Source organism: Strongylocentrotus purpuratus, unplaced genomic scaffold (genome assembly GCF_000002235.5).
Source record: "Strongylocentrotus purpuratus isolate Spur 01 unplaced genomic scaffold, Spur_5.0 spur5_contig_848, whole genome shotgun sequence".
Classification (NCBI taxonomy): domain Eukaryota; kingdom Metazoa; phylum Echinodermata; class Echinoidea; order Camarodonta; family Strongylocentrotidae; genus Strongylocentrotus; species Strongylocentrotus purpuratus.
Genome location: NW_022145555.1, coordinates 277,750 through 305,373, shown reverse-complemented (window position 1 = coordinate 305,373; position 27,624 = coordinate 277,750). Strand labels below are relative to the sequence as shown.

Below are 27,624 nucleotides of genomic sequence, written 5' to 3'. Positions count from 1 at the left end.
TCGCATGTAAAGATGCTACTTGAAACGACACTTTCATGCCATTGTTAAAGTAGATATTCATTGATTTTAAAAAAACTAACTTTATTTTCATTATTGCAAAGTTGAAACTTTGATTCGACAAGGTTATCAAAATTCAGTGCTTGGAAACATTCGATTGTACATTCCGGGTAATGTAGTTTGGGGATTTCGGACTGTTGTCGGTTTTGGAGTCCCACTCGTCGAATTGACTGGGGTATAGAGGACCAAAGCTGTGACATCGTAAAAATCTTTTTAAAAAAATTAGAATTTCCCTCTTTTTTCTCTTCATTTTCCGAAAGAGCATCAAAAATAATGTCCAAAATGTCGAAAGCGAATTGAATATGTTAAGTATTGGCTGAGATATGACCATCTAAATAAAAAGATTTCCTATAGGAGCTCAGTGTTATTTTGCTCTGGTTCGTAATGTTATGATTTATATAAATGTGATTCAATGTGTCATGATATTCCGTCATGGAATTTGCCCTAAATCAATATTAGGGCAAGGTCATAAGTAAAGGGTAGCAATATGCATCGCTTTTGTTCGACTGTGCATTTAAATTGCTCTTTTGCCCGAGCCTGTTCTACAGTAATTCGTCCTTGTTTTCACGAAGTGACGGTAGTGAGGAAAATCGTCACGCAAAGTGAATGCAATTTGTTTTCACTACCGTCACTTCGTGAAAACAGCGACGAATTGTTAAAGGTAAAGACCAGTTATGGTCATGCGATTGCATTGTGAACGAAACGTTGTGGAATCGATCAGAAAAGGTTAATCATCTGGCATTTAGCATCTGCAAGGTTCTGGAATCATCAAAATGATAATTTGGCCCATTTTTCGTAAAGTTACAAGCACTATACACAGAAAGATGTATATGGGACTACCCTATATCTCTCACGGACCATGAGAGAAACAAATTTACCAAATATATGAATTAGTAGGCGGTTTCCCGGCAAATTTTTTATCATCATGTATTAGTCAAAACATATTCTTTCACATGATTGGTAATGAGAGCTTCCATTTCATTTTTTGAAATTGGGGCGTTTCCAATACTGGTCTTTACCTTTAACCTACACTAAACATGGCGCTTCAGAACGTTAATGACCAAACAGGAGCAAATCGTGCGTGACACGTCACCAAAGTGCATGAATTTCAATTTCAGATTCTTTAGAAGTTGGCATTTAAGGACGACTAGTTAGGATTGATAGCCCACTGTCTAAAAAAAAAATCGCACTCTCATATCAAAGAAAGAAGTGGAATTGCGAGAAAAAAAAAGCTATTTCAGATATCAACAAATATTAATTTGTTGACAGCAGGTCGTATCAGCATGCAGTGCCAAGGTCACACTGGGAGCTTTACAATGCGATGTCAGTTCGTTTCTCGATTTTCGAAATGCATGCGTTTCCCAGTCCCAAATAAACCAATCAATTTGGTTCGCTGCAGCTCAATTGATGTTATGAACAATTACGATCATGTAAAAATGCGGAAAAGTATATTTGTGTATGAGGAATGTGACATTGCGTGACAAAAAAAAACAACCAGATCTCAAACCAAGCATGACACTCTCAGAAAAAGATTTTCGAAATGCATGCCTTTCCCAGTCCCAAATAAACCAATCAATTTGGTTCGCTGCAGCTCAGATGATGTTATGAACAATTACGATCATGTAAAAATGCGGAAAAGCATATTTGTGTATGAGGAATGTGACATTGCGTGACAAAAAAACCAACCAGATCTCAAACCAAGCATGACACTCTCAGAAAAAGATTTTCGAAATGCATGCCTTTCCCAGTCCCAAATAAACCAATCAATTTGGTTCGCTGCAGCTCAGATGATGTTATGAACAATAGACCAGTTCACGGTTAGCACCTTACTGCAATGACCCCGAATATCCACAGATCTTCAACACATGAAGAGTTCCCACTTTGTACATTTTGAAATAATCACTCCTACAGCGATGGACTGGTGCTTTATAAATAGCCTTTGGTCCCCCTTTTCAAAGAATACTTCCACCTGTGTACAATGGAGTGCACTGCATGAATGAATAATGTTACATAACTTTCATGAGCACATATATATCCAGTATTTCGTCTCCGTGTATTTCAAAATTTATTCTGCAATGACCTTTATCTGCTCATGCTCAGACTGCAACCGTGAACTGGCTTATTACGATCATGTCAAAATGCGGAAAAGTATATTTGTGTATGAGGAAGATGCCATTGCGTGACAAAAAAACAACCAGATCTCAAACCAAGCATGACACTCTCAGAAAAAAAAGAAAAAGAAAACATATAACAAAAAATAAAGAGTAAAGGGCACTAGGTGCTCTAGTACATCAATTAGTGATTCACCTATATTTACCCTAGCCAAGCATGCAGCCCCTATACCAGATGTATGATAAGTGCGTCTAGCCCCCTAAAAGGTAATGCAGATTTCAACAAAAGTAATCTATTGTCTAATGGCATATTAAGTGTTTGTACACTCTCCATTTGAGGCTCTGGACGCCGTACTCTTTTATTGTTCTCAACATTTAGTAGAGGCTACTATGAAATCCCGTGAGATAATCGTGCCAAAATTGATTTTTTTGGCTAACTTTGTTAATTTCGGGGTGCTGAATCTAAAAAAAATTGGTACCATTTTTTTCGACCACGTCTTGGGCAGCCATTTTGAATTTCAAAATGGCCGCCATAAATAGTTGCATTTTGAGCATTATTTCATATTATAGACATCATAGAAGGTTCAAATTTCGGATAAAAAGCATGGCATTGATGTCTGATATAGTAATACAAATTTCCATGAAATTGTGCTTTGTTCCGGATAAGCCGCCATTTTGAATTTCAAAATGGCCGCCTATTTCAACTTGAATATCAAGTTAGAAGTGCATGGAAAGGTTAAAACTTGTTATAGGATCATCATTTTGATGATATACATGCTTTAAAAGGAAATACATGCTTCGTTTAATGATGACCATTCTAATTAGCCGCCATCTTGAAATTCAAAATGGCCGCCATAATATGGTATTTCAGATTTGTAACACATATTGGGTATTGGAGCGCTTAAAATGCAAAATCAATCATTTTGGAAGGCATGTGATTCTAGAATCAATCACGGCAGTCAACTCCTGCTTTAAATTGCGATATGTTGAATTGAATAATGACATATAATGCATGGCATAACCTGAGACTGATAAATCATGCGATTGTGATTTCAAAGACCAAATGTCTACCAAATGTACCTCCTTACAACTGTGTCTAAAATGACAACTAATCTTATGGATGTGAGTTTAGTTGCGACATTGAAACAACAATTTCTTATAATCTACAATTTTATATTCACCTAGTCAACATCGGGGCTATTCACATTCACATCATAGTCCTGTGTATTTTCACAGTCACAACACTTGCATAGGGCTGTGCAAGGCAGATGGTTCTTCTTGCAAGAGCAATGGCTTTTGCATTCCTTCCGACATGAGCATTTGACCAATTCCATGACTGCCTTCGGCGCAGGAAGCTCTAAACACTTGGTTGCACTGAATGTTCCTTCTGGGGAAAGCTCCCATCCATTTCCATCTAGAGGGGGCAGCTTTGGTTTTGGAACTTTGTATCCCTTGTTGACTCTGGCTACGAAGTTTGCCCTCTGGATGTGTGGTGTCAAGGATCCAAGGGTTGGTGGGAGCTTTTCTGCCTCAAGATTTTTTGCCCTGAATAACTCCCATCTAAGGTCACTCACTTTTGTGGCTTTGCTGTTTCTAGCATACACCTTGCAGACAAAGTCTTCCAAGACTGATAACACACTTTCCTGGTTGAAGTCTTCTTCACCTAATGTTTGGAATGCATGGACTATGTCACATTCTGGGTCAAGGCCCAAATACTGCTTGATCCATCTGCTCTTTGAGATGCCTGCAAATTTACCACCCCAATCGGCACCACTGAATGCATGTAGACCAAGCAAACCTTTGCTTTTTTCGCTACCAACTGCAGAACATCTCTCAGCAATGTCAATTGTACGTTTCGCATTTCCCTTTCCAGTGATGAAGCAAAGGCGACCTAAGACATTGTGTGTAGAACAAAGATCCATCAGATATACAAAGACGTCAGTGTCTGGAGAATAAACATCAATATCTATGATGTTCTCTGCTGCTTTTGAGGTAGCATCCAGTACATGCAATGGGATGAGTGTATCCGCTTCCTCATGTGTGTGATGGGTGAGTTCTGGATCAAACATATCTGGCTTGTTGGAATATGTAGCATTTCCGTAGACGACAACAACGTTCTTGCTACTATTTGTATACTCATGCAAAACAGCCTTTCCAAGATATTCTGTCAGTTGCGACTTGGTGTAGTTGTGAGACAGAAGAGTCTTCAGTGAAACGAGCTTGATGTTGGTAGTGTCCTTGATATCAAACTTCACTGGTTCAATACCTGCAGTCCTTTTCCCTCTAGTCTGTGCCTTGAGGGAATCATCAATGTATCTATCAAAGATAACACGTGCTTCGTCGTACTGGGATGCAATTTTCCTTATGCTCCTAACAAAAGCAGCAGCAAAGTCGGAGCAGTCAACCATTGATGGGGACTTCTTTATGGCCTGGACAACTGCCATGGCATCGATGATGCACAGTTTGTCTGTTTTCTTGTCTTCTCCTGATGTCTCTATGTTGGGTGAATCTTGCTGCTCATTGATCTGGTCTTCAGACTGACTATTCGGTTCAGTTCCATAGGTTTCTATGGCATGGATGAAAGAGCTTTTGTCTGATGGGATAAGGAGAAGGCCATCTGAGGTAAATAGCGACCTAGGAATGACAGAAAATTCATATTTTCCAATTGTGTCACCCAGTGAATGTATCATTCCAGGTCTGGACTGCTGAACAACGAGAAATCTTGCAAGAAGTTGGCGATCCTCTCTTAGCTTGACGAGCTTGGCTCCAATCTTACACTGTGTCTTCTTTCTGCAAGAGCTGAATGTCTTCAGTTTGGCCTTCCTCATTGGGTCCCAGATAGATTTCTTGGCCGATGACTCAACTATTCTGTCAGATACAAATTCTTGGAACATGATCTTTCCCTTTACATCTCTTTCAAGAATGTCCTCCTTGAAAGCTTCAGGAACTTGCATGTTAGATACCATATTCATCAGCTTCATTGACCTGATTTCAAATGGATTGCCCTCGCAGTGTCGTATGATTGCTTTCTTGATTGTTGAGGAATTTCTGTGCATGCGAAGAGCCACAGAACCACTGAGCTGATAGTGCTCCTTCGTAGTTTGAGAGTCATTGGTGGTACAACAGTAAGCATCTTGGAAGTCTTGAATGAGGATGACCAATTCAGGGGCAATCAGGAAAAACCTACCCAGTGCTTCTTCATTTTGTGTTATTCCAGTGATGCCGCCAGCTACTTTCACTTCCCTGATCAGCTGTTCCAATGTTTGGTCAACAAATAGGTTCGTGAATGGGATGCCAGATTTAGTGACCATGAAGTCCCCTGCCTTTAGTGCATCCCAAGTAGTAGGATCAGATGTCTTCAGCGAATGCATTTGAAGAAGGTAGATTGGCACGAGCCTAGCATACTTGTATAAGTCATGTGCAAAGTAGTACTTGACCTGCTCTTCCATGGAAGCGAGATGCAGCTCCCAGTTCCCCTGTCTGCTAGCTCGAATCACATGCAGTAAACTCTCAACTTGCTTCATGTAGTTGAGTAAGAATGTTGCCATCTCGTCATTCTCTTGGATGATTGTGGTTTGATAATGCTCTTTAATCATCGAAGTTACCTCATCAAAAACCTGTTTAATGTCACTATCTCTCTCGTGTAACTTCTTACGAAGCTCTTCGCATTTCTTAATCATGCTGTCCAAGTGCTCATGATGTACTGATGCTTCAAACAGGAGATCATAGCACGCCATGATGTTGGTCATGTGGAATTCAATACCACGTTTGAACCACTTTCCAGTGAATATTTGGCGGATCGTTGAAGGGGAAAAGAGGCCTGCTTCAATGCTAATAGATTCCAAGCCACTGTCCTCGAGATATTTTGCAATTGCATGCAGTGATGCGAAGCAGGCATGGAGTTCACCAATTCGAAGAATCCAGTTCTTGTTCCCTGTGGAAGATTGAAGTTTGGTTGCTCTCTCATACAAATCAAGATCAAGGGTGATGACTGTTTTCTTATGAGGACCAACCACAGCAGCTGATATCCCTTGAGCAAGACTTAAGATTGTAAAGAGAGATGAATAGTCAGTGGGAGGTCGGCGTAACAGAGGAGCAACAATCGCACTCTTTGTCAAGGATTGATTTCCTTTCTGCTGTGCCTGAACGAGTAAGGAATTGGTGGCTGCCCAGGTTGGCACTACTGTCTTCTTCAGTGCTTTGGCTGATGAGTGTACACCAGGTCCTTCAGAAGTTTTAGTGCTTCCTTCACTTTGTTCAATTCCATGGACTCTGGAATTCCCACCTGAATTGTCTAGACTAGGAGTTGTCATTGCCATAGGCTGTTCAATATCCGAAACAAGGTAATGTTCAAAAGTTGCACCTGAAGTAACCGACTCCAAAGATTGCTCGTCCTCAGGTTGTGTATCACTGTTCTGATCAGAATGGACGTGGAGGCTAGTCTCATCATCACTTGATTGTTCTGTAAGCGGTGATTGACTATCAAGAGGCTCAGTCAGTTGAGAAATATCAATGTGTAGAGATTCATTTGCAGCTACAGGGTGTGTTGCACTTGAAGTTGTATTTGACCTTGTAGAAAAGGATGCCATGAACCACGCCTTGTCATACATCTCATTTTCGCTGATGGCATGCTGAAAGGAGCCAAACTCAAATGAACTGGCAGTGATTGTTTTGACTTCAAGAGATGGTGGATGCTGTAGTTTGATGTCTACATCAATGGGTTTGACATCGTCTGGAATCCGGAGTGGTTCACTGACCGGGAGACCTGTGGTTGAGTCACTATCCCCACCCTGGTTCTGATTGATTACCAGAATGGTACCATGGAGAGTGTTCTGACCGTCGGCAGTGTTTTCAAGGAAGTCAATATTGTCCGCTGCGAAAAATAGAGACTTTCCTTTCTCAATGAAAGGTGGCAAACAAAACCCACCAGATGTCTCCATCCTTTCTGCAACTCCACTGGCAATCCGCTTTTCAATTTGCAGCACCTTATCATACGAGCATCCAATGTTCAAATGGGATAGAAGATCAACTAGATCTTTACTTCTTGTCTTCTTGTGTATTGTGAGTGCCAATCCTACTGATAACGGCGTTTCATGCCTCCTTCTGAATTCGGCATCTGATTCTGGTGAATATGCTGCTTGACGGTCAGTCTTGAAGTTAAGCAACATTTGCTGCGCCATAAGATTGACTGCTTTTCTTGATGATTGGCTACGTCTTCCCTTAATGCCTACGCATTTTGTGCCAAAGAGAACCCAACGAAGGAAACTGGTCAGTAGAGGAGGATGCTGAAATTCTGACATCGACTGGATACCTGTAAATTTCCATTTAGCAGATGAAGATGCAAGTGCCTTTCTTAGTATCGTAGCTGCTTCCTGAAGACATTCAACATCAGCTTCTTCTGTTTGTTGCTCATGAAGTTCAGAAACAGTTTTTCCAAGCAGCTTTTCACCTACGAGAAGTTCACTTTCATTGGCACGATGTGATTTTATGAAATTTACTCCTTCAATGTTTTCTGATATTATTGCTTTCAGGTGTTTTTTGTGGTGATAAGGTCCGGGGTCGATGTCATTGTCAGCAAGGAATGAAACGTACAACTCATTAACTTCATTCATCGTCACAGTAAACCCTTCATTTAAAGAACATTTCACAGCATTCAATATGTCAATATCAGCAATATGTTTGCCAATGTTTAATTTGGACCTCATCTCTGAGTTGGAGTAGCCCTGTACCTTTCGCTCATGATCCCTTAGACAATTTCTGTGATACATCAAGTCAAATGCAGAACAATCTGTAGGCTCATTAACATGAGCTAACGCCACACGTAATTTTTCATCTTTTGTGTTTGATTTGATGAACATTAATCTTCTCCCCATAGACTCTGTTTCTACTCTATGTAGTTCACCACTATGTGCATTTTTGCATTGAAACACACAATTTTTGGCATTCGGTGCAGAGCTTGATCTTCTTAGTCGCCCTGGTACATCTCCTTTGCTGCATGACGGTGAAACCGATCTTGAAGGCCGTCCTTTCTTTGGTTGGACTGCTGTCTTTGATGATGATGATGATGCATCAAGAACCCTTTTCTCTGCCCTTTTCAACTTCGCATTATTTACAATCTGTTTGTAGCATGCCCAATGTAAAACAGACTGAAAATATTGTTCATCTGTAAGACTTACTATCCTTTCCCAAACAGGAGAAATCGTAGTTTCCCCCAAAGAAGAGCGTTTTTTTGCAAAGTCTTTGAGTTTTTCTAGGGATGATTTGGATGGTGTCAAGTTCATTTGGGTTGATTCATCAGCTTGCAAACATACGATACACTTATTTGAACTTCGGCCGGAGGTCTCCATCTTGTCTGCTCGTTCAGTCCTGGAAAGAGACCGGATTACTGAATGAGCTTCAGATTTTCTTTCATTTCGAGCAAATTAATGAAGTCATAACAATGACAGCATAAAGGTGGAATGTAAATCGTTTGTAATGTATTGTTGACGTTTATTCACAAAATCTAATTTCAGTAAGATTTCAATATATTTTTGATTCATTCATTAATGCATCACTCACTTTTGTATTGAAAAGATAAAAAAATAATAAATCATTTATGTTCTCTCTTGGCTAACCTGGAAATTGACACACATGAGACAGTTTTGTTTCCTCATATCCACTCTTTCATCATTTAAGATCTGAATCAGACCCTGAAGGGAGTGAAGGGGAAAAACAGCAAAGATTATGCATCAATTGGTTACAGATTCACTAATCTGTTACTAGTTTGTAGTGAATTAAGATGTCCATGTTGGCATAAAAATTTCCCCCTAGATTCCATATTGATAAACACTGTTATTGTAGGGATCACAAATACATCATTGATAAATTTGCTTCCCTTGGAGCCTATTCCGATCATTTTGGGTTAATTATAATAACTTTGATAAACTGTTCAACACCCAGCACTCATAGGAAATAACACAGATACAAATAGCTACTGTACAGTACGTATGTGCGAGATGGTAACATCATTGACTTTGAGCAAAGAGAATACTTCACATTACACATATTCAAATGTCTATTTAAACATTCTTATAAAATAACAGCAACTGACATCTGTTTATCAACAAAGGTAAATGTACATTGTAGGCAAATTTAATAGTTTAAAAGGCCTACCTCTCAAATCATGTGGTATGGTGACAGCTGCTCTGACAAAATCAGAATGCATAGAAGAACATTGTAGAGGTCTTGAGTCTTTACACAAGTAAATAGGTTTAGTGGGACAGTAAAACAATCTGTCAGTTGTGTGTAATCTGTATGGGACACAGACTTACATAGTGTATCTATACACATACATCCACGTGGGTGAGAGCACATGGGGAGCACATGTCATATCAAAGATGTATGCTGGCAATCTGCATAGACACGTGATACTGCATTCTGATGTGATGCGTGTCTCATCATGTCTTATCTCTGGAATAACAGGCCTGTATTTGCACACTGAAGTTTTAATACGTCCAGTCCAAGGAATTTATTTTTCTAGTTTTTCTTTAACACCACATTCAGTAACTGTTATATGTTATAATTAAGCCCCCCCCCCCCGGGTGGAAGAAGGGGGGGGGGGGGTGATGCGTTTAGGCATATATACGATGATCAAGATGACAGCCGGTATTCTAAGTACCAGGTCCTGCAAGCTTTAAATACAGATGATCTCTCAAAATGGATGATTCTAAGGTACTTTCAAATGAATTAATATAGCAAATGTTATTCCATGGCGGCCATTTTGAATTTCAAAATGGTGGCCAATTCGAATGGTCAGTTACTGGGAGCTTGTGTTTTGTTTGAAAACACACACAGCATCAGTATTATGATACTGTTACGGTACAAACCTTTCCAGGTGCTTATAACTTGAGACATGAGATAAAATAGGATTAGCAATGGCGGCCATTTTGAATTTCAAGATGGCGGCCAATCGAAATAAAGCAAAATTTTATAAAAATGTGTATTGATATATCAGACATCATAAGCATACATTTTATCCCACATTTGCACCTTCTCCAATGTCTATAATATGAAATAATGGTAAAAAATGCATTTTTTATGGTGGCCATTTTGAAATTCAAAATGGCCGCCTAAGACGTGGTCGAAAAAAATGGTACCAAAGTTTTTTGGATTCAGCACCCCCAAATTGACAAAGTTAGCCAAAAAAATCAATTTTGGCACAATTATCTCACGGGATTCAATATTGGGACATTACAGGCTGTACTAATTTGCATCTGGAAGGTTTTTTTCTTCCATATTCGTAGTGCAGAGTGAACGAGGCTTAAAGGTAAAGACTAGTTTGGGAAACGCCTCCATTTCAACAAATGAAATGGAAGCTCTTATTACCAATCATGTGAAAGAATATGTTTTGACTAATAGGATACAAATTTTGCCGGGAAACGCCTACTAATTGATATATTTGGTAATGTATTATATCTATCTGGGCTGGATAGATATAGGGTAGTCCCATATACATCTTTCTGTGTACAGTGCATGTAACTTTACCAAGACTGGGCCAAATTTCTTATCATTTGGATGATTCCAGAACCTTGCAGTACACACCAATACTTATATGCTAGATGATCAACCTTTTCTGATCGATTCTACAACGTTTTTTTCACAATACAATCGCATGACCAGAACTGGTCTATACCTTTACGTCTTTTTTTTTGCTCCCGAAAATTTGAAAATCGCGCCGGCCGAAAAGTCGCTCAGTGGGGGGGGGGGGGGGGGGGGGGGGGGGGGGGGGGGGGGGGGGGGGGGGGGGGGGGGAGGGGGGGGGGGGGAGGGGGGGGGAGGGGGGGGGGGGGGTAAGCATTTTTTTTTTTTTTTTGAGTCCCAAAAAAAATCGCAACGCCTCAGCCAGCCGAAAAGTCGCTCAGTGGGGGAGGGGGGGGGGGGGGGGGGGAATGAGCACAATTTTTTGGGGGGGGGTCCTCGAAAAAAATTTGCCATCCCCCAAAAAAGGTAAAAATCGCGTGATTTTGCATGATTTTTTTCTCAAGGGGGGGGGGGGCCCCCCCCCCCCCCCCCCCCCCCCCTGGATCCACCACTGGTTACAGATAACAAATGATATGAAACAGGGCGCTGGCGTCTCTTCGCATTATGAATTTTGGTAACAATATATGCGTAAAGGTCTTTGGGTCAGTGGCTGGTGTGCATTTACAACTTTTCACTTTTGACCCTGTCCCTCATTCTGATGTACTGTTTACTCCATGGCTGCAAAATCGTAACAAATGTGGTATTATCCTACCGAGGAATAATCACACTTTATAATGATACTAATCAAAGCGATGATTATGACACGATAAGAGAGTTATAATCGATCCAACTTGAGTTTACAACCTTTGTTTGAGGGGTGCGTAACAATACTTTGCATTCCGAGGGAATTTTTTTATTTAATTCTTCATTGTTTATTTTACGGTAAGTTTTTAACCAGTAACATCAACAAAACAAAACAAAGTAGTTGAAAATCTCATTCACTGATAATCGCAACTCATTGATTTAACTGGAAGCCCGACTGCTGAGAACACAGCATTCTTCCAGAATCTCGGGTAAGAGTAAAAATAACGATTAAGACGTCTAACGATTTGTTTTGTTGTTGAATCAGAATGAATTATGTACTTTCTAAATGTACAAGAGTGGTCATTCAGTATTTTACCTGTCATATTATGTTTCACTTTATATGGAATGGAAATCCACGTTTGAAATAGTGAATCCATCTCAAAGGAATAATCGAAAACGTACTTTTAAGTGGCTTCCACTTTAATCTGGAGTGGCTTCAACTGCCCGTTGGTCCCCCATAATCCTCTTTTTCTTATGTTAATTGAGAGCTGAGTTGATGAGAAAACCACCTGTCAGTGACCAGCAGGGTGGTCTAATCCCTTCTGACCAAAGTAGTCCAGACGGGCTTTAAAATGCATGCGTCAAGTATAAAATCATTGCCTTTTAATAGATAAACCGTTTTTTTCTTTTCCGGTTTCTTTCATCGGTACTTCCCCCCCCCCCCCTCCCCCAGCTTCTTCATGGGAATTGTATCTTGGTATGAGACTGTCATTCAAAGTTTTGTTCATGATTTTGTTTAAGGCATGACCCGTCTTAGCAAATATCCTGGGATGTCTGTTGAAATAAATGTCATGCTGGTTCGGGATGTTGACAAAAATGTAAATAGTGGGAAACATGTTGACGCGCCAAAAAAGAAAACGAGCAGATAACAGCGCTTTTAATATTTGAACTGAAGCATGTCTTCCTGTATGTCATTGCATGCCAATCATCTAAAGTATGAAATGTTTGGTCGATGTTTTGTTTTTGTGCACCTGAACATACCCAAAATCCTCTTCTAAAAACAGTTTATTATTATCTCCCTGTATTTGCACATGTGGCAAAGGCACTGGGGCCATGCAATTAATGAAGAGCGAAAACTGAAGAGCGAACACAGAAGGGGGGGGGGGGGAGGGAAGGGGAAAGGAAGAAGGGGATGGTAAAAGAAGATCGGACGAACTCCACCAGGTTTTCTCACTCTATACCTGATTTTTCTTTCACATTTAATAAGACAGATAGCCTTCCCCCTCCCTTATTGACTGTACTCACGGTAAGCAATTATTGTCCTGAATTCCCCCCAAAGCTTCTGAGGTATGTATACAATCAAATACACACATTTGAGGTCTGACGATGAATAAATTACCGGGAAACATCATGCCCCATCACAATCAAGGATCATGTCAAATAGGAATCAAATTCGCCTCCCTATGACTGAGCTCTTTGTCATGACTAAAAGGCTCCTTGGTAGTGGGGTGAAGGTTTATTACCTCTATATGTATGATCTGTATTGTTTAAATGAATGACCTTCCGGAAACATATTGCCCCTTATCAAACAAGGGTCATGTGGTCTGACTTGTCAAATAGGAATGTCAATTCAAATTTGCCTACCTATGTTCTGACTGAGCTCTTCGTCTGTCATGACTAAAGGCTTCTATCGTTTCGGGTGACGGTGGTGGTGAAGGTGTTTAGGTCCATTGTTTAGACCGGATATCCTTCAAGAATATGTATTACTATAATTCGGTAGATGTTGATCTGTAAAGTTTAAATGAATGACCTTCCGGAAACATGCCCCATCGCAGTCAAGGATCATGTTGTCGCAGTTGTCATATAGGAATGTCAAATGAAATTTGCCTACCTATGTTCTGACCATAGACGTAATACAATGTTCTGACTTAGCTCGTTGACTGTCATGACTTAAGACTCCACCCGTTTCGGGTGACAGTGGTGGTGAAGGTATAGGTCCATTGTTGAGGAGTGTATTTAGACCGGATATCCTTCAAGAATATTACCTCAATATATATTACTATAATTCGGTAGATGTTGATCTGTAGAGTTTAAATGAATGACCTTCTGGAAACATCATGCCCCATCGCAGTCAAGGATCATGTGGTCTGAGTTGTCAAATAGGAATGTCAAATAAAATCTGCCTCCCTATGTTCTGACTGAGCTCTTTGTCTCTCATGACAAAGGACTCCACCCCGTTTCGGGTGATAGTTGGTGGTGAAGGTTTATTGAGGAGTGTTTTAAGACAGGATATCCTTTTTATAATTGTTATAATTCGGTAGATGTTGATATGTATCGTTTAAAAACAAAATGTATCTGCTCCCAAACGAGATGACATGCAATTACCTGCGGAGAGTTATTGAGGTGTCATTTGAACGTCAGCATTTCGGTAACTACACTCTTCACCTAAAGTAAATCCTTTTCAAAAAATTGTTTTATTTCATCTCTTTTTTACCGTCTATCTGTTCATTCAGGCTCAACCTGACAATCCCAACACCATGCATAACGGCAAGGAGGTCGACGCCACGCCTGACGCGATACCAATATCAACCATCTCCTCGTCCTCCTCCTCATCCCCTCCTACCAATGGAACAAAGGTTTCCAATGGTTACGGAGAGGACGCTGGGTTGGATGATGATGCAGCAGCTCAGAAGCAGGCGGATGCGGTCCTGGCCAAGCTCAAGGGGGACATGTCGTATGGAATAGAAGACACTCCAGCTTGGTATATATCCGTGTTACTCGGATTCCAGGTAAAAATTAAAGTATACCTGTATGTCTGTCTCCGTCTCTGTCCCTGTCTCTGTTTTTGTCTCTCTATGTCTATGTCTATCTGTCATTTTCTGTCTGTCTGTTTGTCTCCCCTCTTTCTCTCTCTCTCTCTCTGTCTCTCTCTCTTCTTGTCTATCTCTCTTTCTCTCTCTCTCTCTCTTTCTCGCTCTTCCTTCTCTCTATACATGTATCTCTCTATTTACTCGGATTCCAGGTAAAAAAGATATTACCTGTATGTCTGTCTGTCTCCATCTCAGTCTCTATCTCTGTTTTTGTCTCTCTGTCTCTATGTCTATATGTCTGTCTGTTCGTCTCTCTCTGTCTCTGTCTCTCTCTGTGTCTGTTCTCCTTGTCACTCTCTCTTCTCTCTCTCTCTCTTTCTTTCTCGCTTTCTCTCTCTCTCTATTTTTCTCGCTCTTCCTTCTCTCTATATATCTCTCTATTTTATCCTCTCTCTCTCTCTCTCTCTCTCTCTCTCTCTCTCTCACTCCCTGTATCTTTCTATTTGTCTTTCTGCCTCCCCCTCACTCTATTTTGTTGTTGTTGTGTGAAACATGTGATATGTCCTCATGTCATTTATTATTGCATTAACACGATTAATGTCATAGCTAGGTGGATGGGGGCACGTTTCCCTTCAGTTGAATGATGAAGAATATATATGTATACAGAAATTTAAAAAATGAAAGAATAATGAAGAAAGGCAACGTGAAAATAATATGGTACGACACTTTTCCACACGCTCCCCTCACTCGCTAGCTTCATTCTTTCGCATGTTGTCCGCTTAGTATTAAGTCTGTCGCCCCCAATCAGCCGCTGGTACCAACAGGGACAGTAACAGTAATTTCTTCATATAGGCTCGACCCATGCTCTGCCATTGACTTGTATATCATCTTATAATTGTAATAAATGGGTCCCATTATTATGGCACTTTTACTCTACTCATTTGCTTCCAACTTTGTACAAGTTACACAGACTGTAGTAAATTGTCAGTTTTCAGAGGGATGATTAAAAAAAAAAAAATCGGAAGAAAATGCCGACATATTATCATCGTTTTGCCTGCCCGACTGAAAAGTTTGAAAGTTTTTAATCCCCTAGTCACAAACAATGGTCAATGCTATTAATCTTATTACTTTTTTTCTGTCCACTCCTCTCCAGCATTATCTGACGATGATTGGTTCAACCATAGCCATCCCTCTTATCCTCGCACCAAGTCTCTGTATCAGCGACAACAATGTCGCTTTGGCCGAGGTCATCGCAACCATGTTCTTCGTATCCGGTGTCGCAACCCTTCTACAAACATTCGTCGGTAACAGGTAAGAGATGGACGATGGCGATAATCATTATCGATGATAGGGATGGTGGTGGTGATTATTGTACTGTTGATAGTGAAAAGGGAGTCTTTGCGGTGTTTTTTCCAAAGAAAATGTATTCAATCATTCTTGAGCAAGAACGAAACAATACATTTGAACAAAGTACATGTTGTGACATATCGGTAAAACAATCAGTTGCACATGTCTCCATTTATCAAGTAATACAACGAACTTATTGCGTTTGATAGAAAGAACCCGCTCAACTTCATAACAACGTTTAAGCATCTTCTGCAAAAAAATATAGCCGTTCCCTTTTGTATTTTGCAGAGAATGTAGTGTTTTGCATATAAAATGACAAAAATAAAATGCGTACCATCTGGGAAACAAAACAAAAGGCAATTTTTTATTCAAAAGCACTTCATTGTTTAGAATAGAGCTTTGGAAGTCTTGAATGAATTGATGCGTAACAGGGCATTCCCAAGGCAAGTGTGAAATACTTTCAACAGAACATAAGCAAAATGTACATAAATTAGAATTCGCTATGACCATAGTGTGAAGATATTTGTTGACACCTAGTATTCGATGTAAAATTCTGAACTGAAAATAACGAAGTTTCGTATATAAGGAAAGGCAACATTTCAAAGGAAGAGTGTAAAGTTTCTTCCCGTCTTGAACAGGAAGTTGATAATAATGATGTTGATGATGAAAAAAGTAATAACTGTGATTTCCGTTCAACTTATTCTAACCGTTCAATCGTATGTCTATTATTTTTATATCTACTGTAGATCGAATCAGATTTATACCCGGACAGCTAGTTCTAACCGTTCAGTGTATTTGATCGTTTCCGACTTACTACAGATCGGATCAGTACATGTGCGGCTAGTTTTAAAGTTCATTGAAACTAAGCTCTTCCGTTCACCGTTTTCATGTTTATCTCTTTGCTTCTATGAAATAGACTTTTAATTTACCATACCAGCTCACTTTATTACCGTTTATTGTAAATATTTGAATTGCTTTTTATATACTACAGTTCGGATGGAATACCCGTTCAACTACTTTCGGTTTAACCGTTAACTGTATGCGAATCGTTTCCTATGTGAGATAGATCACATATAGAGACCCGTTCAGGTAACCGCCCATTGTATTTGAATAATTTCCTATGAGTTATAGGTCTAACGGATATCCGTTCGACCACTGTTTGTCATCTACTCTAGATTACCCATCGTGCAAGGCGGAACCTTTTCTCTCTTAGCACCAAGTTTTGCCGTTTTGGCTTTGAAGGGACCGTGCTTAGATCCGTTACCAGGTGAGAGCTACTTCAAATATCATATTTATTTTTTTCAAAAGTGGAAAATAATATGTGAACTTTCGCATTGTTCATATTCTATTGTGAAGAAGCAAAAACTAAAAGTATGAATTATGGGAGGAAGTATGGCATTATGATTCACAGCAAATTAACCTGCCACATCTTTATATAATCTTTTTGTTTTACAGTCCTATGCATCCATTTTAATATTTGCTTTCATTTCTTGCGATATCCATCAAAAAGAGAGTCAAAATAATCTCGATGGTGCCAAAAGTTCACGATATATGAAATTCCTATTTACAACATACATTGTCTTTCAGCATGCCATTCAATGACCAGCACTCAGCTTCGTCTTTAAAGTGTGTCATTTTTTAAAGAATATATTTAATCTTGAATCCTGAATCTTGTGGCTATGCCACAGGGGCAAATATAGGGAGGTAATAATAAACCGACTCTTTAGCTACCTGGTATATGTTTTATTGTGTTTCTTTTACGTCATTTAAACAAAAACATCAACAAATATATATTTACAATCATAAAGACATACTTATAAAAAAAAGGGAAGACGGAGGGATGGCCCTACTCAGCGTTGTTAGCATAACAATGCTGTTTTACAGAGGGGTCCCTGTTATCTCTCTCTCTGTGTAGGGCCATTCCTCACAAGCAGTTGCTGTTCTATTGGTCCTGTCCCTATTCCATACTGTATTTTGTATTTTTTTTGTGTGTATGTCTTTTTAATGGTGAGGGGGGTATATAATATTTTGGGGCATTAAAAGGTGAATGTACGTACGTATATTGCAAAACCGGTAATCCCAACGGAAGGGGTATTGTCTGTGACATAGAAAGAGTGTACTAGGACCTGTACGGATTATTCTTTACCCTGTTCTCAGACAATGCCACCGATGTGCCGCCCGAGGTGCTGGCAAACAGAACAGAGTTCTGGAGAGGCAGGATGAGAGAGCTTCAAGGAGACATCATGGTTGCGTCCTGCTTTCAGGTAATAATGATAATATTCAGCTTTTATATAGCGCTTAATACATCTCGGACGTCTCTAAGCGCTTTACAGATATACTATTAGTATCACCCCAGTCATTGGATACTGTGCTTGCCCGCAAACAATCTCCACTCCCTAGGGACCTTTCCAGCCAGGCGTCACTTGGCGCTCAAAACTGTTTGACCAAAAATGACGGTTGCATCCTACCGGGTACCCATTTTAACACCTGGGTGGAGAGTAGCAAGTGTAGGTTAATATCTTGCCAAAGGATATTAGTGCCGTGTCGGGAATAAAGGGGAGTATTAAAGGGAAGGTCCATGCTGATATTCAGTTAGTTTTAATAGAAGCAGAAAATGAGAGATACATGTTAATTAAGGTTTGAGCAAGAACCGATTAAAAAATACGAAAGTTGTGTACGTTTAAAGGTGCAATCACGTTGGCAACTCTGTGACGTATCTTGCTAGCTCCTTTCCCATTTGCCCTGTACTGAAATACTTAAAAATAATTATATTTTCCCTTAATAATATTTTCAATCATACATTCACCCCTGAATATATTTATTGCAAATATGTTTTTTTATACAACACCTCTATGCAACAAATCTATTCGGTTTTGGGAAGGAGGGACATTCTTTTTCCTTTGAAGACCACAATGACCTTACTTACATTGTCAAAATATCCAGGTTTATAACTGGCTCATTGTCTTTATCAAATTCCTGTAGCGTCATCAAGGATACATAGTTGCACTGATTGACTTCATTACTCAGGGGCAATGCTAGACGGAGAACAGGGGGGGGGGGGGGGGGGGGTAAAATGGAAAATGCTTTTAATTTTCACAGTCAGTCCACCGTTTTGTTTGTTTGTTTATTTATTTAATGATTGTTTGTTGTTGTTGCTTGAAGGTTCATTGGAGGGAGGGGGCACGCCCTTCCTCAAGAATCCTATCTTGAGTCAAGATAGGGATGACCGTAATGTCTTTCTCTGTATTAGGTCATCATTGGTATCACAGGAGGAATCGGTTTCTTGCTTCGTTTTCTTGGACCCCTGGTCATCGCTCCAACCATCGCACTCATTGGCCTTTCTCTCTTCCCTGCTGCTGCTAGCTTTGCTGGGTCACACTGGGGAATCGCCTCTCTGTGAGTTTTACTTCTGTCATGTCTGTATTCGGTAAAGATATTGATATTAAAGCCCGTCTGCACTAGTTTGGCCAGGGGGATTAGACCTCCCTGCAAGGTCGCTGACAGGTGGTTATTTCATCGAATCAGCTCTCAATTAACATAAGAAAAGGGGGATCATGGGGGACCAACATGCACCGATTAGGCATTGCTTGCTATAATTATAGAGGGTGCAAGCATCTATAAGTAGTGCAGTGGGGCTTTAAAGCATCTCCCAAACAGCCACGAAATGTTAAAGAACAGTTTAGAAGTCATTAGGAATTATACGGCATTTTCATTTTTGTTTGTTTTGTTCTTCCTATATTTTTTTCCAGAACGATCGGATTAATGGTCCTATTTTCCCAATATCTAGCTCGGGCATACATCCCATTCTGCACTTTCTCAAGATCGCAAAAGAAACTTCGTCTTGTTAGGATGTACATCTTCAGACTCTTTCCTGTAAGTGTAGACAAGCATTATTGTTTCGATTTAAATGCTAAGAAGTACAGTAAACGAGAGAGAGAGAAAGAGGGGGAGGGAGGGAGAGGGAGAGAGAGAGAGAGATAGAGAGAGAGAGAGAGAGGTAAGAGAGAGAGAGAGAGAGAGAGAGGGGGGGGATGAAAGGGTTCGAACAATACCGAAGACCTGCTCTGGGGTTTATTTCGTCAAATATTTAGGGTTAGCATTAGGGTTACAATTTTTGATCAAGGCTACGTTTTTTTCTTCAAAGGAGCAATTCCCATAAATTTCGTAGAACCAACATTATTGCTCTATTCTGGAAATATTCTTATTCTACTCTTATCGTCCATCGGAAATATTAGTTTAAATTCAGTTAGCTCGCGCAAAATAAAATGTAAGCAAATTGCGTCGAGATCGTGAGAAGGAGAGGCATATATTAGTGATCTTAAAGGGATAGTTGAGTTCTGTTGCAGAGGGCGCTTTATACACAAAAACTGAGTGTCGAATTTGAAAGAACATAATAGTTAAATTACAAAATCATCTTTGTTTAATCAAAATCGGTTCAGAGACGGCTGAAATATGACGATTTCTAATACTTGTGTACCACCACAAATATTAGATATTTTGAAAAATTTGAAGAAAAAAAAAACGAAATAACGCCTTGTACGTCGTATTTCAGCCAATGCCGATGTTGGCTTTTTTGTTGGCATTTTCGTGTTGCTTATATAACCCACAGTTAGCCGGCCCATGTATTGTTATTTTTAAATTAACTAATTAATTAACGGTCACCGTGTTTTTTTTTAAGTGGAGCTGAATTGGTATGATCGTATTGGTTAAATTTCACACATTTTGGGGTATAAAATTACCTTCATAACAATTTTAGGTTCTAAAGGGCACTATAAATGTCATAGATAAGAATAAAAGCAATAACCATGCACTTTGAAGGCATTTGCGGTCTGAAAACAGAACTCAACTATCCCTTTAAAGCAACAATCATGGTCTAAAATGGGTATTTCGATTTCGCATATGTAATTGTGCAACAAACATTTAAAACAACGTTTAAAATGATTCAAATAAATTGTTATTGCGTCTTTTTTTTTCTGTTAAGGTGATTTTGGCGATACTGTTATCCTGGCTCTTCGCCTACCTCCTCACGAGGTTTGACGTGTTTCCGGACAGTCCGAGTGTTTACGGATACCTGGCCAGGACCGACATCCGAGCTTCGGTTATCCAAGATGCATCGTGGTTCAGATTTCCTTATCCGGGTACGTGCGATCACTGGAATAAACAATCGAGCTAGCCTTTAAAAGCATTATCTGCACTAGTTTGGCCAGGGGGATTAGACCTCCCTGCGTGGTCACTGGCAGGTGGTTATCTCATCAAACTAGCTCTCATTAACATAAGAAAAGGGTGACCATGGGGGATCAACGGATACCGCTTATGATGATTGTTGACTTTATAGAGGGCGTAAGTAGATACAAGTCGTGCAGTCCCGCTTAAGAGCAGGGAGGGGGTGGGGTTGAGGCATGTTACCTCATGATTTCTTGTTGTCCCTTCGACCCTATGAGAAATGATAAAAATATAGGTAGATTAGTTAAGGGGAATCATTTTTCTATAAGCTCTGTAATTTATTAATATATAATATCAAAATATTGGTATTTGTCGCTAGGTCGCTACGGTGTTTAGCAGAATCTCTTTCAACACAACTCTACTATGTTGTTTTGCCCCTTCCCCCCGAATATCAGTGACGCCCATTTCATAACGAGCATCGAAGGGAAACATTTGTTTCACAGATATACAATAAAATATTCTCTCATTTAGTAAAGTGTTTTTTGTTTCTTTATGGACAGATTAATCCAAATGTAAAATCCTCTTCGGTTCCAATTTTCGTCTTGGAAACACTTGAATAATAGATAATTTTATAATGGTAATAATGATGATGATGGTGATAATAATATTCAAGATTCTACTATGATAAAAATAATGATAATAGTAGTAATTACAATAATGATAATGTAAATGATAATGACAACATAATGATAATAATTATGATAAAAACAATGATAATGATGATTATATTTTATTCTATTTTGTCCTATAATTTTTATAATTAGGTCAATGGGGTCTTCCCACCGTCACGATCGCCGGAGTCTTCGGCATGCTAGCAGGGGTTCTCGCCTCCATGATCGAATCGGTGGGCGACTACTACGCATGTGCCCGACTAGCTGGAGCCCCGCCCCCTCCAAACCACGCGGTGAATCGTGGTATATTGATCGAAGGTCTTTCGTGCGTGCTCGCTGGAGCTATCGGGTCGGGGAACGGGACAACATCGTACAGTGAAAACATTGGCGCCATCGGCATTACAAAGGTCAGTCATGTTTTTTCTTTAACAAATTTAAAGAGATGAGGATGTGCAGGGTGGATTCGAGTCTTGTATCCACAATAAAATCAGAAAGTGATTTAAAAAAGGAAAAGGGAACGAATTAGGTTATTGCTCCGATTATGAATTGATCATTTACAACTAAATTATTCTTACCCTTACCAAGTTTTGAATGTGGAATATTTATTTGTCCCAATTTATGTTTCTAGAGAGTGTGAAGTATTGAAACCCACATCCAAAACTATTTAACAAAGGCCCTATTTCAACAGTCCACCTTTCATTCTTGAGTTACGAAAAACACAAAACACAAAGAATTTACGAGGAATATTAATAATTAAGTTGTAAAATGTAATTCAAGGGCGTAGCCGATTTTGCAAAGATATATCAGCTTAATTGAACTTAACGATCTTATTTAGATGAGAGACTATAATGAGCTTCCATCTTCAAGGTTCAAACTCATCAGAGGACGGGCTAGTTAATTTTGTCCTCTCATTCAAATTGGATTTGAAGGATTATGTCCCACATTTAACATTTTGTCGCCAAATCTGAGCACGATATTCATTTGTTTTGGCTCATTCGCTTATACTTGTCGATCACAACGAGAACAAAAGAGTAGCTGGTAATTACATAAAAACCAATTGGGCTATAAAGCTCCAAATCATTGTTTCTAAAAGTCAGACCGGTTTACTAGCATATTCAAATATTATGCATACTATTTGAACAAAGGTTTTTATTGACAGCCTGAAAACTTGTCCGAATCCGAGTGGACTGGGTTCCAAGTGTTGTAGTTCATTTATGTTGATGGTATGACTCGTCACTAGGTCCCCAGGAAGAAACGTGCATAAATTTGAATATTTTAGAGAACTGGTCTATTCAGAGAGGATAATCGTGTTGATTATCACTATGAACATGACGGACAAAGAAAGAGGACAACATTATAAAGTTCCTCATTTTACCCTCAACAATTGCTGTGGTAGACCCCGTGGTAGACAAAGAAACATTCCTTCACTGCTATTATGTAGAAATGCGTATAACAGGTGTCACATGCTTATTCACCTGTTCTACACATTTTTACATAATAGCAGTGAAGAGATGTCCCTTTGTCTACCACAGTAAATTATTGTTGAGGGTAGAATGAGGAACTGTATACTTTGTCCCCTTTCTTTGTCCGTCATGTTCATAGCGTATATCTTATCATAATTTATTATCTGGTTTTAGGTGGGGAGTAGAAGAGTCATTCAAACCGGGGGAGCGATAATGATCCTCGTTGGGTGTCTACCCAAGTTTGCTGCCATCTTCGTCACCATTCCTGATCCAATCGTGGGAGGGATGTTCTTCGTCATGTTTGGTGAGATACGTCATCATTAATGCCCTTTGCACACGATTGTATGATTAGGTTGACACCCGGGTGCATCGGACAGAAAACAAAATCATAGTTATGACAAGAGTAAACAAAATATAAAGAAAATGTTGTTCATCGTTCCGATACAGACAGTAGTCTCAATATCTTGATTGACAGTCGGGTTAATAATTTATTAACCCGACTGTAACCTAAATCTCCTTTAAAATGTGTGTTACACAGGAATGGTGGCAGCGGTGGGATTATCAAACCTTACGTACATTGATCTTAACTCTCCCTCTCCTGCTCTATTCTTCCCCTTACCACCTTTGTCTTGTTATAATTTTTAACCTCATATTCTACATAATACAACCTATGTGGGACGTCATACTGGTTGTTCAGGTAGCTGGTTCCAAACAATTTTGTGCCAAACAATGGTGTGGTGAGAACACCAGCCCGAAACACTGAATTGGCCCTGATCCAGTCTGTTGCTTGAATGATTTAGCGGTGAACCTCATGCGCAGTCTCTGTTGTTTAGAACCAGTTACCTGGACGACGCGCGAATATGACGTTAGCACTTCGGTACTCTGTTGACAATACTTCTCCCCATCTGTTACACAGGAATGGTGGCAGCGGTGGGCTTATCGAACCTTCAGTTCGTTGATCTCAACTCATCACGAAATATCTTCGTCCTTGGATTTGCAATATTTTCGGGTCTTTGTATTCCGAGTTGGATCTCGAGTGAAGAGAACGCGGCGTACATTGCCACAGGTATTAAATAATACATTTTATGTAAACGTGTAGATATATTTTGTAAGACTTTTTGTTGTATAACGTAAAGTATAAACCGCATAACCTTTTTCGTTCTTTAGTAAAGATAATACAGACATTAGTTAGTAAACCATTGTGCAGATCACAAGCCTGCCAGAGCGAAAGCTCAAGGCAATTTTATATGTTTTGAGAAGGAAAGAGATTACCCTGGATATTTTTAAAAGCATTTGGAAATACAAATGTTGCTCAATCATCAAGCTGTAATTAAGAAATAATGCATTATTATATCTGGGCATGCCCGTAGACATAATATTTTATGTTATGTTTTTTTTATTATTTCATAAAGAAGAGGTTGATCTGATTGGTGGTCTACAGAAACAGATAATTTTTGTTCTAATTGTGAAACCAAGTTTGTCAAGTTATATTATCAAATGGTATAACATACATTATTATATAGTGTACGTGAATCTTTCTGTCTGTCTATCCAATTAGCCAACCATCGATATAAAGGTATAGTCAACCTGTTATAGCGGCCATCCCCGTGTGAAGACCACCTGTCTTTAGTGGTCATCGATATTAACTACCTCTCGAAATATGATATGTGTTTTGAAGAACCTGTTTACAATGGCCACTTTCTGTGTCCTTAATAAACATGTTTGGCTGTATTTGACTAAATACTAAATATTATGAGAATTTCTGTCATAATAGTTAATGGTTCAATAAAGGTAAATACTTATTTTGTTTATTGTAGGCGTACCTGAACTGGACCAAATCATCGTTGTTCTCCTAAGTACCAGTATGTTTGTTGGAGGATTCTTTGGTTTTATACTGGACAACACCATCCCAGGTAAGATATTGTGATGAATCCAGCAGTGGCGTAGCAACTACATGGCGGGGACGGGGAGGGGGTCGGGGGACATGCCCTCCCAAGGCAATGAAAAGAAAGGAGATATGAAAAAAGAGAGAACGGGGGAAATGAGCAATGAAAGAAGACCCTCTGAGTACCAGTGTGTATTTTTTTTTAGGGGGGTTGCTCTCTTAACGGCGCCGGTGCCCCTCAACGGCTGGACACGCAACGCCTCTGACTCCGAGCTCATGTTAATCGTCAATGAAACGAGGAAAGGTATAAAAAGTGAGAGATAATATCATCAACAAACGTAGAAAATATAGTAACCATAGCTCATCCGAACTTTCTCGTCCAAACTTTCTCATTCTTTCTAATTTTCTTGTGCGCCTCGGAATAGCATTGTCTAGATAGACGGCGCTATACAAATGCCTATTATTATTATTATTATTATTATTATAGCTGCCATGTTTTCGTTGTTCTTTTCTAGGAACGATTGAAGAGAGGGGGATCATCAAATTTCAACGCCTCACAGGGGACGGAGAGGACGGAACCGTCAATGAAAAGGTGACCGAGCTCGTCAACAAGTGCTATGAGCTACCCTGGTTATTGATGCGGGTGATCAACAAAGTACCGTGCTTCTATTATCTGCCATTCTGTCCAAACTTCACGGGCTGCTGCCGACGAAGAAAGCGACTTGGTAAGTTGTGGAGATTACGTCATTTCTATTATTATTTTTTAAAATTTTTGTATTGCTTTATCTCATTCATGACCATTATTGTGGGTATTTGTTCTTTTTCTGAATTCCTCCCCTTCCTCTTTTTTCTTCTTACTAATACCATATTCTTCCCATATTTTCAGTTTTTTAAAACTTTTCCTCCTACCCCTCACCCCTCCCCCTCTCTCTCTCTCTCTATCTCTCTCTCTCTCCCTCCCTCCCTCTCTAAACTTCCGAAAGTCCACCCCCAAGATAAGTTTGTTTCGATAGAGGCAGAATAATAAGGAAATCAGGTGAGTGAAAGTTTGAGCAAATTCTGAATGAAAATAAGAAAGTTATGAATTATTGAAGTTGTGATCAATCAAATACAAATTGGCAACTCTGTGACTTATTATACGAGCTCTCCTTCATTTGCTTTGTGCATAATATTCCATAAAATCATGTTTTCTTCGTTATTGATGACGGAATATATATTTGTTCCTTGCAGGGGGAGTATAGAAACATATTTGCAATTATTATATTTAGGGTGCATGTATGGTTGAAATTTTTCTTGAGGGAAAATGAAAATTTTAGATTTTTTTAGTACTGAGCAAATGGAAGTTGAGCTCGCATGATACGTCATAGAGTTGCCAATTTGTGTTTGATTGATCACAACTTCAAAAATCCTAACTTTCTTATTTTTAATCGGAATTTGCTCAAACTTTCACTGACTTGTTTCTCTCATTTTTCTACTCCTATTAAAACTAACTTAATTTCAGGGTGGACTTCCCCTTTAATTCCTGCGCTCGGTTGCTGCTTTTTTCAATGGTTCCGCTACATTTTGATTATTTTCTTTTTGCCGATGATTATTTTGACTTTTGCATTTTGATCTCTTTTGTTGGACTCCCAGCATGAGCAGTGGCAGACAACGACATCTCTTGAATTTAAGCAGGTGTTATAGGACGAATGTTCGATTGAATTTCATTAAAAATTCATATTGATATAGATTGAAAGTAAAATGACAACATTACTCCAGTATTTGGGCTGAAATTGTTAAACACATTTTTTGTGTAATACTAAGATTTCTACTTTTCCGTTTTTAAAGGATTGTATCATCTGAAATAATTGGTTATGTTATTTTTCACCTCTTTTACTCTCCCTCTCCTCTCTCTCTCTCTCTCTCTCTCTCTCTCTCTCTTTCTCTCTCTCTTTCCCTCATCCATCTCTTATTCTATTTTTGACTACCTTCTTTGTTTTAGATCCAGAACAACCAGAAGCAGTAAACGTCACATCTAACTCCACACCTCTCTGATTCACCATTCACTTAAAACCAAAACAAATTGTATATGGACAAGACAAGGTATTCATTCTGTGGGCCAACGTAGAGGGCTTCAGCACAGGAGGCCGATATAGTACTACCAGACCGAAACTATAATTGGTCAAGAGTGCCTTCAGGCAACAATTATCCACGAGACTGATATTAGCTCGACCGAAAATGTGTTGGTCTCACAGGACTTGTGAAAAGTTACCAGAGGGTAACCAAAATGACGCAACTTTTTTGTGGGCAACAAGATTATGACGAAATTATCGTGTGAATATATTATTGGTGTAATGTAGATGTAAAAGAGGCTGTCTCATGATAACTTTGCAGCATATTGTTTTAACAAATAAAAAAAAATCCAGTTCTTCCTATACACATTGTCTTTCACAGTTTATTGTAAACTATTTTGATCGGGTATTACGTTTTGTGATTATATTACTAATTGAACTAAACTTGGTGATGATATTCTCTTTCCTTTAATTGACGTTGTTATGAATGTTGCTTTGTTTTTTTACTATTGTATGTTTGTATTATCTTCTGAAAAAAATTCATTTGAATATTGTATCAGTTGCAAGTGATTACACTTTTATCTTTATATTTATATGTATGACAAAAAGGAAATGTACAATGTTGATAATAAGTTTTTAGCTTCATAACTTAAAGATCGTCAATACTACTGGGCCAGAAGGGATTAGACCACACAGCGAGGTCACTGACAGGTGGCTACTCATTAACTCAGCTCTCAACTAACATAACAAAAAGAGGATCATG

At 39.3% G+C, this 27,624-nt stretch overlaps 1 protein-coding gene across 2 annotated transcripts in view; it reads left to right on the top strand.

Annotated features, from left to right (window-relative positions):
* The window catches only part of LOC754406 (solute carrier family 23 member 1), a 38,482-nt gene extending 11,082 nt beyond the window's left edge, over positions 1–27,400 (top strand). For both annotated transcript variants that reach the window (XM_030993366.1, XM_030993359.1), the window contains exons 2-14: positions 13,985–14,260; positions 15,435–15,592; positions 16,804–16,895; positions 17,786–17,892; positions 18,879–19,024; positions 19,378–19,501; positions 20,610–20,766; positions 21,616–21,869; positions 23,100–23,229; positions 23,842–23,991; positions 24,743–24,838; positions 25,326–25,535; positions 26,792–27,400. In XM_030993366.1, coding sequence (XP_030849226.1) covers positions 14,009–14,260; positions 15,435–15,592; positions 16,804–16,895; positions 17,786–17,892; positions 18,879–19,024; positions 19,378–19,501; positions 20,610–20,766; positions 21,616–21,869; positions 23,100–23,229; positions 23,842–23,991; positions 24,743–24,838; positions 25,326–25,535; positions 26,792–26,844 — 1,929 coding nt within the window. In that variant the 5' untranslated portion in view covers positions 13,985–14,008 and the 3' untranslated portion in view covers positions 26,845–27,400. The remainder of the gene's footprint in view (positions 1–13,984; positions 14,261–15,434; positions 15,593–16,803; positions 16,896–17,785; positions 17,893–18,878; positions 19,025–19,377; positions 19,502–20,609; positions 20,767–21,615; positions 21,870–23,099; positions 23,230–23,841; positions 23,992–24,742; positions 24,839–25,325; positions 25,536–26,791) is intronic.
* The last annotated feature ends 224 nt before the right edge of the window (positions 27,401–27,624 follow it).